Below are 20,445 nucleotides of genomic sequence, written 5' to 3'. Positions count from 1 at the left end.
TCGTCTCTCTCATAGCACATAACACACTTGTAGCAACTGTGTATTGTAAAGAATGGAATTTTAGATGGGATGAAAAAAAACGAGTAAATACTTACTCTTAAGAACATTTGTTTGCTATCTATCTCACTAGAGTGTAAGTGGCATGAGGACAGGGGCTGGGGTTTGCTTGTTCCCACCCTCCCCACTCCCAACCCACCCCCAAACCCACAGTACCAGTGGTGTCAGGCATGGAGTAGACATGCTCCCTAAGTATTTGTGGACTGAACAAATGGGACCGAAGGTTCTTTTATGGCTTTTGCATTTGCCGCTCTCACTGTTTTAATTTTCCAGGATTTGATGAGTCCATGGCTTTGAGAGTTTGCCCTCTACCCCTTCATCTTTGTCTGGTGGATGGAAGAGGTTTTACCAGCTCCTGTGTCTTCATGTAGAAACCACTTCGTCTTCTAGGTCACATCAGTCATCTTTGGGCCTTTTGCAGTTGTCTGTATGGGCTGTCCCCTTTCTGATCATTTGCTGTGTTTTGTTAATACTTTCGATTATTGTAGCCAGTGAGGCTACAATTTAGGAAGAACAGTGTTCTGGGTCCAATAAGTCCTGCTTTAAAAAGCTATACTTTGTACATCTTTAGGGTCCTATGGAAGTGCACAGGAGCTCTGCAGGGCAGCGTAGAAATCAATTATGGTTGCTTTTGTGATACTTATTTCTTCCTATCCTTAACTTTTTCTTCTCTCTCCATTGCCTGCTCATTTAACTTAGTGGGATTAAATTGAGTCACACTTATAGTAATGGAGCATACCAAAAGTAGAGTGTCATTGTTGCTACTTATGTGTTGAAAGCATATTACCTTTGCTCTGAGGTGTCCCAGAGAGAAGGAAATAATGAGACAGGGCATAATTTTATCCAACTGTCTGCACTGTTATTGCCTAATATTATTACTACCCCAGATCCCATATATCCCAGATTATTTTACAAACTGGTATAAATTTTTCTTTATTACCATGTTGACATTGAGCATTAAAGTTAAATTCGTTTGCCCACCAATTCTCATGATTCATATAAAGGTGACGGGACCTTAAACAGTTTTTGAAAATTAATGTATTAGGTTATTTTTCAGGAGAAGTGAGAAGTCAGAATTTATAATCTATCCTTAAAGTCTCCTTTGCGTTAATTTCCCCCAAAGGTGTTACAGTCCTCTTCCCACAGTGAAGCTTCTGGCTGGTGCTCCTGCTCTCAGACATGTTGATGACATCTCCATTCGATGGTCTTTTCACTGTGTCTTCCCATTAGTCTGGGATTTCACACCCCACAAGAGCCTAGCATTGCCTGAAAATGTGTGGGTTTCCCTGTGCTTTGTTTCTTCTGGATTAGTTCTAAACAGGCTACACAAAACGGATTCTGCCCTGATCCGTGACAATGCTGCTGTTATTTCTCACTAAAAAAGTGCTAAACCATGGTAAAACATTCCTCTTAATCTTTTGATTCTTATTTAAAAAGAGTAGCATTCTGTGTGCGATGATTTTTTTTTTTGGAAGCCTAGAATGTGGTGACAGATTTCATATGGATTATATACTGTTGCCTCAGAAGTCGAAATTCCATGTAAATATTTGTGTATAAAATAAAGATATGCACATAAATGTGTATAGGTATATACATGTATATATCGCATATATATGCTATATATGTTTATACACATAAGATATGGTATTAGCTATACGATTTTCCTTTTATTTTTGAAGTACAGCTGGTAAGCAGTGACGAGATAGGAATATGGCCAGAGAAAAAATGCCTTGGAAGTTAAAAGGCTAAAGCTTCTAGCTCAGCTGTGTCCTTGACCACATGTGTGACCCTGGGCAAGTTCCAGTATTGGACCTTCTGGGACTTCAGATTTTTTTATTTGTAGTAAGAGAGGATTGACTTAGATCAGTGATTCTGGAACCTGATTGTCCATGAGAGGCATTTGGGGGAGCTTCTAAGAGTGCAGATGTCCAGGTCCTATCAAGAGATTCCGATTCCCTGTGAGTATAATGTATGCTCAACTCTTCCCAGGTGTGCAAGACTCTTGCTTTCTTTTCCCATCCTAAGATAGGATGGGCCACACTGACAGAGCCCTGTGGACAGAGCTGGTCCTTTTGGTAGATTTGTGTAATAGCTGTGGTTATGCAGAAAACTCTCTGGGTTGGAGTCGCTAATGGCAACACACCATTCCCTCTGTGTCTCCACCACTCATGGCATCTCCCTGTCCACTCAAGCACAGAACCTCCTGGTGGTCATGGTCCAATATCATTTGCTCTTTGTAGTTGAGCTTGCATGCTGCATAGGCATCTTAGCGGTGGTCCGTGGCAGGGAAGGATGAGAGCCCGCAGGTCATTTGTGTCCTTCTGTGTGGACTTGAACCAGTGGCCAAGGGCCATCATTTACTTCTCATCACCAGCCTTTTTTCCCATCAACTTCTTCAAATTTGGGGGCCTCTAATTTTCTTCTCTTGCCTGCTCTGTGACTGTTAGTCCTTCTGACCCCTGAAATAACCAATAAATACATTTTATTGACACAGTAGTTACTAAAACAAGAATGGTAGTTTTAAATCTACGCCTGTGGGTTGACCACTGAGTGCATGAGATAGGTTAACACCATAATGACTTTAAAAATGAAAACTATTTCACATATATTAGGTTCCCTTCCTTGGAAATGTTTCTTACTTCTAGTTCTTTCCCCACCATTGCATTTAACATATCTTCCTTCATTCTAGACTCTTCTCTATAATAAGAGTGATGGCTGCCTTGTTGATAGGAGGCCCTCTGATGGATACTTTCATTTGTTCATTTATGTGTTATCACAGGGGATTTACAGATGAAGCCAGTGCTCCTAGGACTCAACATTTATGGAGTGGTAACCATGGCATTTCTACTTACTATCTATGCATTGACTCACTCAATTCTTAGGGTGACCGTTTTACAATTCACCAAGGACAAAATTGTGGATTTCAACTTCTGTGCTTGCTAGCAGTCCCCAAGCCCATATAAACAGTAGAATTAAGACAGAGGCCATGTCAACCACTTAGCCATGGTGCTGTTACTTTGGAGATCCTTACTCCCCTGTCCTTACTTTACAGATGGAGAAACTGAGGCACTGAGCTATATATATATTTTTTTATGATTTGCCTAGGATCACCAAGCTAATGAAAGGTAGAATCAGGATTTGAACCTTGGTCTTCCTGATTCCAAAACCCAAGTTGCCAGCACCATATACTCTTTTGCCCCTCACAAAGGGGCTGCACCCCACCTGCAAATCACACCTGACTCAGACCTACCCTGCACACATTTCTCTTGCCATTTTCTTGCTTTTTTTTCCCTTGCTATTTCTGTACAGAGACACTCTGTGTCTATATCCTAGGTCTGACATCCTTTCTTTACTTATTTGGACTTTAAAGAGCCTCTGAGGCCTACCCCCTCTTACACTCCTTATTCCCACAGTGTTGAGAACCCATGCCCTGCTTGGCCAGCCTGTCTCCATCGCCATCCTACCAAGAGGGTGCCAGACTTCCATCTCTAGGTGTCTTTCACATTGTTCCCTTCATCTTTTAGTCAGTTTTTCTGGAATTTCCTGGGCTGGCAAGGTCCTGTGGAGGGCCTGAAACCCTGAGAGCTTGGATCTCTGCCTTCTCAACATTGCTTGGGGTTAGCCTCTGTGACTAGCCACCCATTCTCTCCTGTTCTTTTGCGAATTTTCCCTTCTGAGCTCCCTCTAAACTTAGGGCATAGTGTGGAGCCTCGTTATGGAGTCCTTATGTCTCAGCTCGTAAGTGAACTCTGGGAGGAAAGACAATGTGTGAACGATCCTGAGCATATAGTATTTGCTAAATAAACAGGCGTTGAGTGAGAGTAATTTATGGCTGTCGTGCTTTCCCTCTCAAGTCAAATAGGCTATTAGTATGTTAATTTGGAGTCCAGAAAAATTTTTTAAATCTTGTTGATATATGGGATTTTTTAAGTGTGTGTTGTTGTGCTTATTTTAAAAGCTAACAAAACTGATCTCCTAATACTATTACTGTTCTCCCAGTAAATGTCCCGTCAACGGTCATGGAAGCCATGTGCAGACAGGACGCCCTGCAGCCTTTCAGCAAGAGCAGCAAACTGTCCCCAGCAGCCCAGCAGCGCTCTGTGGTTTTCCCGCAGACCCCCTGCAGCAGGAACTTCTCTCTCCTGGATAAGTCGGGGCCCATGGAATCGGGATTTAACCAGATCAACGTGAAAAACCAGCGAGTCCTTGCGAGCCCGACTTCCACGAGCCAGCTCCACTCGGAGTTCAGTGACTGGCATCTCTGGAAATGCGGGCAGTGCTTTAAGACTTTCACGCAGCGGATCCTCTTACAGATGCACGTGTGCACCCAGAACCCCGACAGGTAACCCCGACTCTCCCTGCTCCCCACGTGTCTGCTTAGTGAGACCCACTGCTTGCCTTCCACCAGGCTCTGGGTACCTCCTCCAGCCACACCTCTCCTCAGGGCAGCGGGGGAGGAGTGGAGGCCCTATGATGGGAGGTGTGTGTGTCCTGGAAGGACGGAGATTAATGGTGGGGCCACTGCTCCACTTTATCGTTGAGACGGGCTATGGGAACGGGAATGACAGTGGTTGCAGGGAGGACTCTGCTCTTGCCTTCCAGGTGGTTCTGTCCAGGTCCAAAGGAGAGCAAAGTAGACAACACATTTCTGAATATCATAGATGGAAAAATGAGGTCAGGATAATCAGAATCCTCTCTGTCTTCCTAAGATAATATAGCTGGCTGCTCTGCTTGCTGTCACGGGCATTTCAGGGTTCACCTCCAGTGTGCCGTGGGTATGAACTTAATTAAGTACTAAGAGGTAATGAATTGGAATTTTTTGCTTAGTACTATTTTTCTTCGGAGCATGCAAAGCCATAAATCCTGCAAAGCTGTCAAAAGGAAATACCTACTCTGCTAGTGATGTGGAGGAAAACAGATGCCACTTATTCAATAAACTAATATCCACACAGAAGAAAAATGTTGACTAGATACCTCAGAGTCAAAGTTGGTTTGAAAGTTTGTCAATAAAGAATTTTATGGCCATGAACTGAGGATGAAATTTAGCTGAACAAGTGAATTAAAATTTCAGGTACTCTGACGAGTGGCACAGTAGATATAATGGAACTATTATTTATGAATCAAAACTGGTTTATTCGACAGTCTTGATAGCTGGGAGCGCAAAAGACAAAAATCAAAATAATTCAATAAGAAAGGATTGTGTTTTCTCTTTCATGTCCTATGAAGATTTGATTAAACCCAAAATATCTAAGAATAGCCTTGAAAACGCACTTTGAATGGAAAAGTGGAAGAGGATTTTTGGAAGGAAGATAGGACACTTAGGGAAAAAAAGTCTTCTGAATTATTTTCTTAATTTGGCTACTGATTAACTTAAGCCACTGAAGCTCTCTTTGCCTTATATTCTACACCTAGCCGTCTGCTCCCAGCCGTGCAGAAAACCCAGCCAGGGATACAGAGTGGAGGTGTGCTGAAGAGGGGGTGGAAGTCATCTAAAATAATAAAAAGAGGGCAGCCCAGGTGGCTCAGCAGTTTAGCGCTGCCTTCAGCCCGGGGCATTATCCTAGAGACCTGGGATTGGGTCCCAGGTCTGGCTCCCTGTGGGGAGCCTGCATCTCCCTCTGCCTGTGTCTCTGCTTCTCTCTCTGTGTGGCTCTCATGAATAAATAAATAAAATCTTTTTTAAAAAATAATAAAAAGAATCCCTTTTAGTGTACATGTACACATATATATGTGCATATGTTTTTATTTGTGCCTTTCTAGAAACCACTTGCTTAGCATCAAGCATTGTTGTAATTAATTAGTGTTGAAATGGTTGCATTAGGGCTGTTATGGCACGTGGGTCTTTACAATCTTTTATTTTCCATAGGAAAAGTGAAAAGTAAAAGTAAAGTCTGGTGAAAATATCATCATACCTCCAAACATCATAGTACTTTTGGGTTTAGAGGTGATACAAAAGTTTCTAAAATGTTTTCCTCACTGAAGGAGTTTTCTTAGAAAATTCCTCTCTTGCAAGTATACATAGGGCTTCAAGTTCTATCTATTCAAAGTTTACAATGCATTTTAGTAGTTTAAGTATAAAAGATCTATTAAATTGTATTATCAAATTACTTTCTAAATTGTGCATTCAGATGTATGGATCTGTTATTTGCATGGGTGCACTGTTGTCATAGTAATTGAACATGCGAAGTAAAATGACATGATGGTTGGGAGTTTCTGGATACTGGAACGCAAAGCTTAGCTTTGAGTATGATATGACTTCATGCTGAGTATCACATAAAGCAATGAGAATATGTTACGGTAAATTGATACTAAGACTATTTTGTCTGACCCAGGTACACTTAGAAAACCATATGTGTGTTATGGTTTGATTCCCTACAAAGTCTGTCCCATAAGATAATAGTGTCATGATTTGCAAAACATCTATGTAGACTGTCAAAAAAATATCTGACAAATGGACAAAATGTACATATACAAAATACATTCCTATGAGAGACTGTTGGGTCAATGCTGATTCCAAGCTAATTTAGAACTATTGGCAAAAATCCCAGTGGTATGAGATTTCCGTCCTGTGTTAGGCCCTGATGGGTTTATTTGACTCAGATGCTCAGGTGTGGTGTGGCCGACCTTCCCAGATAAGGTAGAGTGATGGGTGCTGGTTACCTAGGTAGCTAGCCAGAGTGGGATCAGATTACTCAAGAGGTGGGTTCCTTCTCCCTTCCCTGTGCTTTGTTGGTGACCTCTTGAGAGGTGATCACCAGCTTTCATGCATCAGTTCAGTTTACAATTTATGACTTCAAAAAAATTAGACTCTTTACAGGGAAAGTAATAAAGTACAGTGTTTCTGAGTAATGAGGAGGAGATACTTGAAATACCCCCATCATATTCCAGATTGATTATTGGAGGCAAGGGGCAAATAGTGGAAGATACCCACTCACTCTGATGCACTTGTTTCTCTCTAGATACCTAATATGCTGTTAGCCTCTAGGACTGGAATAGGTCTTTTCTCTTGTAGAACCTGGAATGCTGTCTTTGTGCCAGCAAGTTTGGAAAGTAAAAGATACTCTCCATAATACTTAACCACATAAGTGACTTGCTAAATAGGAGAAATGTATAGAACTATATTGGAGCATCAAATTTCTCTCTGATGGTCAGGAAACTTGAAGCCTCTTATTATCCACATGGAGAATTACAACTGCAGAATGTACATATTTTCTTTAGTTATTGACTTCATAAATCAGCTGGCTTTTCGTCTTTGGCAGTTTGCACCCATTCAGCCCTATACCAAGCTTAGAACCCGCCAGTCTTGACACCATTTCCCCTCTATTTGCAAGACTCAAACGCTTTTATTTTGATAGGAAAACCTTGCTAGAACCAGAGGCAAAAAAGAGAGACACCGAAGACAAAGTCAGAAGGTAAACAGGTTAGAGTTTCAAACAGATCCAAATTTGAAACAGGCCTCTGAATCCGAGGTCCAAAAGATTTTTCACTCAACGGATGGAGTATTTGGCCATGAAACCCAAGACATTTGAACCTTCATCAAAGAGACTATATTCGTGAGCTTTTCCATGTGAGAGACCATCAAAAGGTCTCTGCTTTGATATAAAAGAAAAGGATCTGGGGACACCTAGGGTTGCCAGCATTACCATTTTTCATTACTACATTATTTATACTCAATGCAGAAAGAAATTCCAGTTGACCTGGCCAGGTAGAAATTAGCACTAAAGGTAAAAGCACATCCATGAGGGTCCAGAATTATTGTTTCTTATTTTGTTCTGTTAATATTAAACAAACCCATAGTTCTCTTCTTCCTTTTTCCCGAGCTACTGACTTTTTCTCTTCCTGAGTTAAATTCAAAGGGAAGAAGATGTTAGGATCTAGATCCACCAAGATTTTTCTTTAGGGACCTCATAGACATGTGGGGTTTTGCGTTAGCTTATGACCTGGGCTAGGACAGCTTAAACCCCTTTTGCTTGAACCAGGAGTTAGAAATCCCTTTTCTCTTCTCTTCTGTTTTTCTGCTGCAGAAACTTTCAACCATCCCACTGGGGGGGCTCCAGAAAGGGGTAAGCAAAGCCTTCACTCTTGGTGGATTATTTTCTTGGATGAACATGTGTTCTTTTTATTTTCTGCAGAAAGTGTCTTTATAATGCTTATCTTTATGTTGTGTCCTTTTCTTTCCTTCTGTTTGATTTTTGCGTGGTACATGTTTGCCTGTTAGCCTCCTGGGTACCTGGTCAGCTGCTCATGTTTGTGTTGTTTTAAGTATCATTGTTTGTGATCGGATGTGGTGGCATCAGGGGACAAGGTGACCCTGGAAGGTGCTGTTTGGTGGGAGGAGCCTGGAGATAATCCATCCCGTAATAGTTTCTTTGCAATGTGTCAGTGTTCTTGTGTTTCACCATCCTCATCCACCATCACCCCCCGACGCCCCCTGCCACCTCCCTCCCACCCCGCCCACGAGTGTGAAACTTCTCTTCTTTCTAGGGCTCCATGTTCTCCAGGTCCTTTGGCTCTGCGCTTTTGCCACTTTCCTGAAATCTTTCCTCCTTCCATAGAGCTGCATTCTTTTCTCACTCCACCCAGCCCCGGCCGTGACCTAAGTAGAGCTCCCTTTGAAGTCTTGGAAGGTTTGCACGTGGGAGGACTTGACGCGGGGCAAGGAGAGAACGTGGACCCTGCCGATCAACTTTTGTCCCGGAGGCTTTCGTTGCCATGAAAGAAAAATCAAAGGATTAATATTTTAAACCAAAGCACACTTAATTTTGTTAAATGTTTCATCCTTTTTCTCTGTGTACACCAAACCAATTACAGACTCAAAGTAAATGAATTGCACATTGCGCCGGCGAGTAATCTTTGGCAGCGCTACTTACTGCCAGTTACAGAGTGCCAGGGGGTGTACGAAACTCTCGCCTCTCTCTCTGCTTAAAAATGTACCAACAGCAATAGATGTTAACTGACTCGACCTAGGCCTTTGTCTGTTTTTCAGTTGTTTTTTGTTTTTTGTTTGTTTTTGTTTTTGTTTTTACTGAGTACGGGGCACCTTCTCCCTTCTCATTTTTCATGAAGCCTTGACATATCTGTGTTGGAACTAGTCACACACAGGCTAGGTACCTTTTTTTTTTTTTTTTTTTTTTTTTGAGGCTAGGTGCATTTAAAGCAAAATTAAGTAAAATAGCACACCCCTTTCTCAGCCACCCTAATAACCACATTTCAAGAGCTAAACATGAGCTGTGTGGCTCCTGGCTTCCTTATTGGATAGGATGGATAAAGAACGTCTCCAGCATCGACAACAGTGCTATAGATGCCTCGAGTAGTAAAAGAGCAAGAAGTTTCTCTGGTTTGGAGATGTCCCCTGGTGAGGAATGCTGGTTGCGTTTGTTTGGCAAATAATGGAAATGTGGGAATCAGAGTGCTCTAGAAAGGAGGTTCCAATTTAGCTGGGAATCTGGAAAGAGAGGATCTAAGCACAGAGCCTGCTGATGTCAACTCTTCCGAGCTTCTGCTGGTAGGACACATCGGAGGGAAGGGAGGAAGAACTTTGGAGTGGAAACTGATTGTATCTACAAGTTTAGTAAAGTAAGCCTTACCTTTTGGACAGACCCTGACAAGTGAATGAGAATGTTAGTCATCAGAATACAAAGCCTAGCGATGGCAACAAATTCCATGCCTTCAAAGCCCTTAACTCCTGTGGCCACTTGTTCCAAGGAAGATTCCATAGTGGTGATAAGTGTTTTCTAAGCCCTACCCTCGGGCTTGGAGATTTTCTTTTGCCTTGAATGTATGCCTTTGTCCTTAGGTGAAACCCAATAATGCGGTCGGCGTTAACATTCCTTTTGGATCATTTCCTTTTATTCATTTTTTAGGAAATAGTGAAAATCCAGGGAAAGAAGGACTCTGTCCACTTGCTGTATGACTTCTGTACTTTCTCAAGGCTGACTTTCTATAAATTTCTAGGCTGAGAGACAAACTGTTATTATAGTGGCAGCTGGAGTACACACTTCAGTTTAGAATTCTTCATAAAGTGAGCTTCTGCAAAGATGAATGTAACCGTGTGGTGTAAAATCTTATCCTTCGAGGTACCTAAGAATGAAAGAATATCAGTTTGTTTCTTGAGAGCAGTTAAAGTAAGGTTTGAGTCTACATTTTGGTGCCAAATTTTCTTGTTGCCTTGATTCTCAACTGTATACTAAGTAAGTTTAAATCGTTCATGTTCTAAGTAGCATGAGCGCGCGTGCACACACACACACACACACACCATAAAAGACTGTGTCCAGGGAACTGGCTGGTACACAAAATAGAAGATGGAGGTCAGATTGTTGTTGCTGTGTCTCATGGGGCCGCATCTTGGACAGATCCTCCAGCATTGATTATCTGGAAGCAGGAACAGAGCATGATGGGATGCCAGAGAACAGCTAGTTCAGTCTATCCCTCTTAGAGAAGTAAGACAATAATCAGGAAGTCAAGTTGATTTGTCCAAGTCCCACAGCCACCTAATGCTAGTGGCTGAAGCAAGACTCTTCTTTGCTATCTTCCCTTTAGTCTAGACCCTTCCATTCAGTCACGCTAAATTCCACCAAGTTTTTAAACCTGCGCCTTAGGTCACTGGATACCTAGCAAAGGGGATGTGTGAGGATCCTATTTGCCTTTCCTCAGAATTACCTGGATATGAGAGTTCAAGTTAAGCCTCTCTATTTATTTCTGCTCTTCTGTGTGCAAATCTTTGCCACCGAGACTATGAACATCAAAAGACTGGATTGACTTCTGATTGTAGAAAATAAATCACCCCAACTTTTGACAGCAGAGTTAGAAAAAAAGAAAAGATTAATTGGCTTTATTTAGTGGCTTATTGTTTATTGTGATAGCTATTAAAAATAGATAACCAGAGGCTAATAACTTTTAATGGTCCCTTCAGCATTAGAAAAATCAATTGTCAGGGAATATAGCATATATTAATAAATTATTTTGTTTATTATCTTCCATAACATTTTACAAAGCTCACTCCTGAGAGGATTTGTTCTTGAGGAACACTAAGGTTAACGGTTACTACAAAAAAAAAAAAAAAAACAGACTTGGCAGGAGGACATTTGCATTTACGTACAATTTTAATGGCTTTCAAGGCATTATTTAATCATTGCAATCACATGCACGTGTAATTTATCAAGATTGATAAACTCCTTACCAAGGACGCTTATATATATTTTTTGAAACTTGTTTGAGAGCAGTTAAATAGATTTCTAAATGTAAGTAATTAAAATTGTATAGTATTGAGTTATTGACCAATCCTGGACTATTAATCAAGCTAAAAAATTCTACGATCAGAGCTCAGTGTGCTGAAGCCTAGTAAAATAATAGTATTTGTGTTCAGTGAGGCAAGTAGCCACAATTAAGCACTTCGCTTGACAAATGAGAGGGTACACTTTATTTTGCACTTAATTGAATCGTTGTACAGGCTCGCTCACCATCGTCTTCTAGCCCTTCGTTTTGGTTTCTGGTCTTTGATGCTTATGCATTTGTGGGAGGCAGAGCAATTAAGTCTCCCTCTGCCATTGGCTTTCTCAGTGTAGTCAGAAACGTCCAGGCCACAAACCAAGGGCTTTATGAGCACTGCTCATTCCCTCGTGACACATTATTAATTTTCTTAACAAAAATTTTGATAAACAAATTAGAGCGCTGTCAAAAAATGATGTGAAGTAGCTTCTAATGGGGGGAAAACTCCAGGTTTTCTATCACTCACCGGATTCTGCTTAAGTCAGCAGCAGAACTTCGGTGGAGAAGAACAGAATTTTAATCTATTTTATGAAAACCCCAAATTGATTTCCTTCTCATGAGCTGGAAAGAATGTTCTCTGATAATCTTGCTAATTATCAGGTATTTGTCACAACTTCCTTCCATTTGCTCTCACATCACCATCATCCCTTCTGTGAACATAGTGACATCCCGTCATTTCTGTGCTGCTATAAATCATTGCTTGCCACCAAATTAAACTGGGGAGCTGAAGTTTAAGGAAAAAGACCCAGTGGATAGATGTATGTGTGTGTGTGTGTGTGTGTGTGTTTGAAGAGTAAGCGCAAGTCAGGATTGCTTTTATAAAGAGACAGATCTGGGTACTCACCTGTGTCAGTCCACACACTCTCAGATGACCCCCAGTTGAGGTCGTGCTTGCAGACCCCAAGGCAAGTGAGCATATCTTAAAACCCGCATGCCGCTTGCTGACTTCTCTGCATAGTTTGCCTCAAGGTAACGTCCACACCCCCTACAGTGACCTTGGCCTTAAGAACTCTTTTCCAACTTGTTACCAATGAGGACCATTTATCCTCAGTTTTCTGAACTGGCAGAGATAGTAACAGATGCTTTTTCCATACCCAGGAGGATTAGCATGAAGGTGAAAGTGGGTAACAGATGAAGCGCTTTGAAAAGTTTAAAGTGCCACGGAATCAGGAGCAATAGTTATGTATCTCCTCTTGTAACCTTCTGCTTAGCCAGGGCTCCCAGAAGCCTGCTAACATCTGCCTCGGGTGGGGGTAAAACCGGGAAAGTAAGGGCTCTTGAAATGGCAGGGTTAATGCCAGAAAGGAATACTCGTCTGGGAACTAATGTGCCTCGGAAGCTCTGTGAATTGTGTTCCCGTGGCAACAAGCACGGGGTCCTCGGGTACCCAACAGCCAGAGCCCGAGTGCGGTTTGCAAAACTGAGAAAGTATCACCAGAAAGTTCTCGCCCTTGCCTCGTGATGCTGATTTGCCTTGATGGACACAGGCCAGGAATGACCAGGCAGTCTCTTTATTTGTTTCAGACCTTATCAGTGTGGTCACTGCTCCCAGTCGTTTTCACAACCATCTGAGCTGCGGAACCACGTGGTCACTCACTCCAGTGATCGGCCTTTCAAGTGTGGCTACTGTGGTCGCGCCTTCGCGGGGGCCACCACCCTCAACAACCACATCCGAACCCACACTGGAGAAAAACCCTTCAAGTAAGTAGAGCCTGACCCCCGAACCTCGTTTCCTCTCAGCCTTTTCTGAGAGCTACCAGATGAGCCGGCACAGTGCTGCTCGGTTCAGCCAGGGGGTGGAGACGGCTGCTTGGGAGCTCAGCGTCCAGGCTACAAGAGAACCTACCTGGTTAGTGGTGGGCATTTAGGAAGCAAAGTCAAGAAACCTATATACTGATCCTGGCTGAAGCTGTGCAGCCATGGACACAGAACGATCTTTCTGGATCTGTTTTCTCATCAGTGACATCAACAAGTAGGAGTAAGTCATTTTAAGATTCTTTCTAGTTCCTGAGAATCCGTGCTTCTAGAACTTAAGCTGGGAGCCCCTACCAGGTGCCACCTTTTGGCCACCAGCAAGCCCATGACCATCAGTGAGGTGACCCCCACGTTTAGGACATATAAATAGTCATCCCTTGGGAAACTTGAATGTTGTAGGATTCTGGTGGACTCTTTCCTCCTCTTTCCTACTGTTAAAGTGGTTTAAATCTGTGATAGCAGCCAATTTGTGGCTTTTCTGGTGTGACCTTCTGATCTCAGAATTACTATGTTGTGACCCAAAACAAAATGAAACACACCCACATAGAGGGCACTTCCCAATTCTTGAGGGACCAGGGAATGTGGAAAGAGATAGGACTGGACTCCAAGGACTTTGGCAAAGTAAGGGCACCTGAATGGGAGATTCTTTCTAGATATACAGTCATGAAAACAGTGGACATCTGATTCATGCAAGGTGGCCTGTTCTTCACTCATTCATTTATTCATGTGTGTGTCATCCATTCAGCAGATACTTACTGAGCATCTCCTTTTGTACTGGGTACCCAGCAAGGTGCAAAAGATACAAAGGTGAATGAGACCTTGCTCCCCCAGTCTTTGAAGACCACATAGTTTATAGGGAAGCCCAGTTAATAAACTAGTGTTACAACATAGGATATAAAGTATAAAAGTGAAGAACAGTAAGACATATACATACAGAGCTGCAAGGTAGCACAGAAATGAAGTCATCTGTTCTGTCTGGGAGACGTGATGTTCAAGATGTGTTTTGAAGGATGACTAGGAGTTTTCCAGACATACAAAGGAAAGAGGCATTTCTGGCAGCCCAAGCCACATGTGGAAAGACTTGGGGAGCATGAACCAGTACATGTGACATGATCGGTTGTCTCAAAGCAACTTCCACTGTCTGTGTAATGGACTCTTTTCTCTTCACCCCTCTGCATATCTCTTTACTCATTTACTATTTGGTGTTCCCTGGTTCAGAAGGAAAATTCAAAGATTTGAATTTTTGATTCTACACGTAGATGTGTAGCCTATTTATTTTCTTTAGGACAAGATCAAGCAAGAAGGGAGGTGACTTCAGGTAGTAGGAGATGAATCTCCTTGCTCAGTCTCAGCCTGTGAGTCTTTGTAGAGTCTTACTACCCATGGTTTTCCTCTTGGACCTAGTGGCATGGTACATTGTTGCCCTGGTGCTCGACCTGAGGCTAGGTTTGTCTCAGGGTAACAGTCCTCGGGCCTGGGCCCTGCCTGCCTCGGTGTCTGCCATCAGAGGGAGGAACTCATAAAAGGTTGTCAACTTCACTTACCACCCCAAGAATTAGTTACCTTTGTTCATTATCCTTAACTAGTTTCATCATGGTTTAATCTATGATGTTAATAGTAAAAGGAGTTTTAATTTTTGTCCGTGTACATGGGTACAGCTTGTTCACGGCACAAAAAGCATCTGGCCAAATGGACAGGAAGAGGTCTAAAATAGAGCCTGTGCTACACCAGCCAAGCTGGACCCTCTGGAGCTGTGATAGCCCAAATGGGCCACTTTTTTCTAATTTGCCTTAAGGGCCAGTGGTTAGCACAGGTACTGGAGTTGCTATTACAGGTGTTTACATCCTGCACAGTAGACTTTGTCATCACCCTCAGGCCTGACTCTCAGGGGGTTCACAGATTCTACTTCATCACTGCTCTGGAAGTGGAAGAGGACAGTGGCCCAAGTCCCATGCCTTTGAGCAAAAGAGCTTTTCAAAAGCAAAGATGCAGGACGATTGACGATCCTTCTGGCCCCCTTACATTAGAGAGGGCAGCCCGACAGACACAGTGCCAGGAATCAGATTGATTTTTATCTTGTTGCTGTGTAAATAGATTTTAGTAATTAATTGAAGAGGTTCCAGGGTCAAAATGGGAAATAGATTTCTATTAATGTTAAGGTGTTACTTATGTGTAACCTCTTTGACTCCACTCAATTTTTTTTCTCTAACATCCTATTTTTGTCATGTTTCCAATAGAGTTGCCGTTTTAACTTACTTTTAATTCAACAGATTAATATCTGAGGGGTTTTAATAGTTGCATCTTCTTCCTTTCATAAAATGTGTTTTTGTGACCATCACCTAATTTCATCTAGAAAATGAATTAAGGAAAACCAAGAGTTGGTTAAATTAGAGGCTGCGTACACCCTTTGGTTCGTTCTACTTCTACTGTTATTTGGATAGCTACATGCTGTATGTAGGGTAGGGTAGGGTTGTTTGATTTTTTTTTTCTTTTGGTTTATCAAATATATATTCCCAGGGGAGAACTGAGTGTACACCCATTTTAATAGTGTAAGAGTTAAACATCTTCTAGGACATGGAAAGCTAAATCCTTCAGTGTATGCAATCTGATCCTTCAGGATTGAACTATCCCAAGGGAGTTTTGGGAAGCTTCTCACCATAGCTCACAGATCTCCATCCCACGGACATTTGTAAATATTATGAAGATACCCTTTTACAAGCTCATAAAACAAACATTCAAAAAACTTTTGTTGCAGATTAGTCAATAAAACAGATTTCACCGCAACAGTTAATTTTACTACCCCAACTAATGGGCATTGGCTTAAACAATGTTACAAAGAAAGGAAAAGACCTCATAAAAATGTGGAATGCTAAACTGTATGCCTCAGGCAACTTCCACAGAGATGCCCCAAATGGCTCAGCCCCCAAATTGTCCCACCCACCCAGGGCCCAGCAGGCTTTCACAGAATTCTTAGGGGCCTGCCATGATTGGGGAGGGCCCTTGCCAACATCTAAAATCTTAAGATGGGATGTAGGTGTAGGCAGATCAAGATTATTGCCATCCAGAGAAGGCTGGAGAAGATCCGACATTAAGAGATCAGAGTCTCAGTCCAGGCTTTGCCTCACAATCTGATTGGCTGCGGTCCCACAGGAATACTCCACCCCCATGAAGCAGGTAGATCATGGGCCTGTGGGCAGACAACTTAACTGTAAAGTTAGAACTTCCAAAGTAAGCACATAGGAAAAATTCCTACCAAAGGGGCATAAGGAAGGCCTTGGCTTTCAGTTTGTACGGTGAGACTGGAAGTCATGGACAGGAAGGAACAAAAGCAAGACATCATTTCATTTAGTAGCAATTGCCAGCTCTTTACTGAAAAGAGGACAGAAAGAAGGAGGGAAGGAAGGAAGGCAATTAATTGGCATATAAAACTTACTCTTTATAGCGAGGACTCCTTTCTGCTTCTCTTCCTCAATATAATCTCTGAAGATTTCAAGGGGCTAGGGCTGCTCTGCTCTGATGGGTCCATGTGAACTGCTTGATGCCCAGCTTTGGAACATGGGAAGACCAGGTCTTCCCATAGGAGAGGCTCTTCTCTTCATGTTTGTTAGAAGCAGGGGAAAATACTCATCAGTATGTTTTTGCCTTAAGTCAAGACAGATTGGCTCACTATTTAAAAAAAAAAAAACCAGGATATTCCAAAAAGCATCTAATATTTTAACAAGATTTAGGCAACAGAGCAAAGAAAAACAGCACATCAGTAAATATGCCTCGAGCACATCATATGCATAAACCCTGTGCAACTGGGTTCAATCCAAGAAGTATTTGGTGACAGGCTGCAGACGCACAAAAAAAAAAAGCTTCATGCGGGTTTTCTCTGTATTGGAACTTGACATCATTTTGGCCTCTCAGTTTCAGGAGGTGATTTTTAGGCTCCCTGTACCTATAATTTACCCAGCCATCACATTAAGTAAGGAATGACTTCAAATCTAAAAGGAAACCATATCTAAGTAAGCTACCCCTACTCATATAAAGTTGGGGGCTCTCTCTATACCAGAGTATTCGGGTGACTTACACCTCAGCATTCCTGTGACGTACCCTTCAAGGCTGTGACATCCCCAAGATGAGGAAGAACTGTATGCAAGAGCATTTCTTTGCTCCTGCTCCTTCCCCTCATCCTTTTTTTCTTCTTCTTTTTTTTAAATAATAAATTTATTTTTTATTGGTGTTCAATTTGCCAACATACAGAATAACACCCAGTGCTCATCCCGTCAAGTGCCCCACTCAGTGCCCGTCACCCATTCACCGCCACCCCCCGCCTTCCTCCCCTTCCACCACCTCTAGTTCGTTTCCCAGAGTTAGGAGTCTTCATGTTCTGTCTCCCTTTCTGATATTTCCTACCCATTTCTTCTCCCTTCCATTTTTTCCTTCTTATTCTGCTTGCCACTGCATGAAGTGCGGGGTTACAGGTTCCCAGTCACTCGACTGGGTTGGAGCTCAGGGGTCATTCAGTGCCAACCCAGAGGAAATCTAGCTCTGACTTGCAAGAACCCAGGTATTTGCCTGGAGTCTTTCTAAGGAGTTTCATTGAGCTATAAAAATAACTCATAAAGGAAATTTTTCCAAAATTAAAGGCAATGAGCATAAAATGGAGGCTCTTCCTTCATTTAAAAGGATATTTTTTTCTGTCTAGCTCTCTTCGCCTCGTTGTTTGGTAAGGAAGCAACCCCCATAGATACACATACCTGCACTTGTTCCATTCTCCCTTGGAGCAGATGGCACTGGCGATGATATTTGGGTGAGGGTCCAGACAGACCAGACTTGGTGGATTTCCTTATTTTGGGAGTGTGAGCCAGTTAGGCACACTGCTTGAGAGAAACAGAGATCTGAAGATCTCTGTCCCGTCAGGATATTTAATGATCACATAGAGACATACACTTTGCCTTATGCGAAGGATGAAACTTCCTACCTACGAATTTTTCATATTCTAATACCCAAGATTTTGAGAAGTGTGGAAATGTGACACGGGTAAAAGGGCTTTCTTCCTAATTGTTCCAACAGTTCTCTTTGAAATTGATTCTAAAGCTTCAGAGGTTTGTTTTTTTTTTTTAAAGGAATATAATAATTTGAAAGTTTGTCAGCAGTGAAAGGTAGTATATTTTGACACACCGATCTGGTAACTAATCAGTTTTCTAATAAACAATCAGCCGTTCGCTAACATGTCATCAGCACCTCAGGAGCTCTGGAGAGAGGATGAGCTGCCCGTGGACGTTAATGAATACACCAAAAATCATTAGCTGATCAATACTTCTGAGTTATTTTCATTGAGCTGATAGGTCTGATACATTAAAGCTGACATTATACATTTGTCAAGATCACAGTGCAGTTTTTAACAGTAAAACAGGCTGCTAAAAATATTCCCAGGAAGACAATCAAAGAAACACAACTTCTTCACCCTGACACATTCAGCTGGCACAGGCGCTCTGAAAAATCCAAGCATGGTAGTCAAGTCCCCAGCCTCCCAACATTAAAAAAAAATACACAAGAACCCCCAAAGTGGATGGATGCATTCTGGTCTTTTTAAGGTAATTATCTCTGTGGCAAGGCACTTTGTGTGATGTACTTTAAAAAAGTAGAGAGAAGAGAGGACTGTCCACCAGATGATGTGGTGCACAATGGAGCAGTGAGGACTTGTCTGGAGAGCTCTAGCACAACCCAGTAGCACAGAGACCTGAGACCAAAGGTTGCATCATTTAAAAGAGAGACAAGTCTGTGCAGCGCTCCTGAGTATCTTTTCCTTCAAAGGATTGAGGAGAAGGCATTGAGGGGATGGCTATGGTGGCCGCTCTGCCCTAGTGCGTGCTTGGCTAGTGCTGCACACAACCCAGACATGCAGAATCGTGTCATGGAAGTCACCGTCTGTGCCACTTGCTGCTACAGTTTGCCTGTGTGCATAATTGTAGACAACCAGAATCACAGCCACCCCAGAAAAACTAGAAGCCACCATTGGATGTGTGCATGTGTGTACATGAGTTAGTTTTTTTTTTTTTTTGTAGATTGAGTCCCCATCGAGCTAGTAAGTGTGTTGCATGGGAAGTGGGTCGAGCTCACGGTCTCTAGGTTACAATCCTTGTTTTTTTTTTTTTTTTAAGTGAAAGACAAAAGATGTTCTTGAAGCAGGATGCCCGTTTTCTCCTCATCAGACACACTGACCCTTAATTATGGCATGCAGGTACATTCTTTACTGTACCTTCCAGAAGGGATGAACTTCTAGAGCCAAACATGTGTTAACTGTGAATTTTTCTGTCTGCCACCCCACTCTGCAAACACTCCTTTGGCTCCGCGTTTTGGCCACGCTGTCATACTTTTGCACAAAGGCAGCCTCCCGCACCCACCCACACCGCCCCCCAGTCCCGCAGACTGATGGACTGCTTCCTGAAGATTCCACATTCGGAGGTGGTGGCTCTTAGGCTGCTGTGCTGAGGGGAGGAGAATGCTCAATTCTAAATTAGCAGCAGGTGAAATTCTATTTGTCATCAATTTCTCTTTGGGGTTACGGAGCAGGAAACTGCAGACAAGCTGCTGCTTTGATGGCTCACTCCTAAAAATCTCTTTTTGTTCTTTATCTATTTGAACTGACAGTGATCAGAGCTGCAGCAGGACAGGACTCTCTGGAGAAATCACCTTCCCCCTGCCTATTGACAGATCCCTCTGTTCCGCATCAGACGGGCTTTGTCCCATTCCAGGCATCCAGGCCTTGGAAGGAGCCACCAATTAAACCTCTTGAGCCGGTAAAATCTGAAGCCACTTTGGAGTGTCTGTTCTCATTAGGCAGGATGAGAGGAAGCCCATCACCCTGCAGGCCCTGCTCCCCGGTCTCAATTTTCTCTCTTGCCTCCACCAGGTGCGAGAGGTGTGAGAGGAGCTTCACGCAGGCCACGCAGCTGAGCCGGCACCAGCGGATGCCCAATGAGTGCAAGCCAATAACCGAGAGCCCAGAATCAATTGAAGTGGATTAACTGATTGACTGGTTGGAATTAAACTGCAAGGAAAGTCATGATTAAATGTCATGGACACTTAAGCAAAACCAAAGATTTCCTCTGAGTAACTTTCAATCAGTCCCAGAAAACCAAAAGCAGTAATAAAATAAGTAAGATGTTCAGAGATATTGATCCTGGCGTGGAAGTCAGACCAGGAGAGAGATTATTTATTTATGACTAGGGATGAGACTTGTTTCGGTGGACAGTGAACCCGGGACGGCGCCCCATTTCCCGTCCCACTGCGTATTTGCTTTGTTTCTAAAAAGCTTTTTTAAACTGTTATTTAATACCAAAGGGAGGAATCCTGTGGGTTCTACGGCCCACACTT

General features: G+C 42.6%; 1 protein-coding gene across 1 annotated transcript in view; it reads left to right on the top strand.

Annotated features, from left to right (window-relative positions):
* PRDM6 (PR/SET domain 6) overlaps positions 1–20,187 on the top strand; it is a 100,014-nt gene extending 79,827 nt beyond the window's left edge. The window contains exons 6-8 of the mRNA XM_055302235.1: positions 4,057–4,399; positions 12,850–13,026; positions 19,982–20,187. Coding sequence (XP_055158210.1) covers positions 4,057–4,399; positions 12,850–13,026; positions 19,982–20,096 — 635 coding nt within the window. The 3' untranslated portion in view covers positions 20,097–20,187. The remainder of the gene's footprint in view (positions 1–4,056; positions 4,400–12,849; positions 13,027–19,981) is intronic.
* Positions 20,188–20,445: the final 258 nt, after the last annotated feature.

The sequence above is a fragment of the Nyctereutes procyonoides genome, unplaced genomic scaffold (genome assembly GCF_905146905.1).
Source record: "Nyctereutes procyonoides isolate TBG_1078 unplaced genomic scaffold, NYPRO_anot_genome, whole genome shotgun sequence".
NCBI classification, from domain to species: Eukaryota; Metazoa; Chordata; class Mammalia; order Carnivora; family Canidae; genus Nyctereutes; species Nyctereutes procyonoides.
The sequence above is the reverse complement of the archived record's forward strand: the minus strand, read 5'-3'. Positions and strand labels throughout refer to the sequence as shown.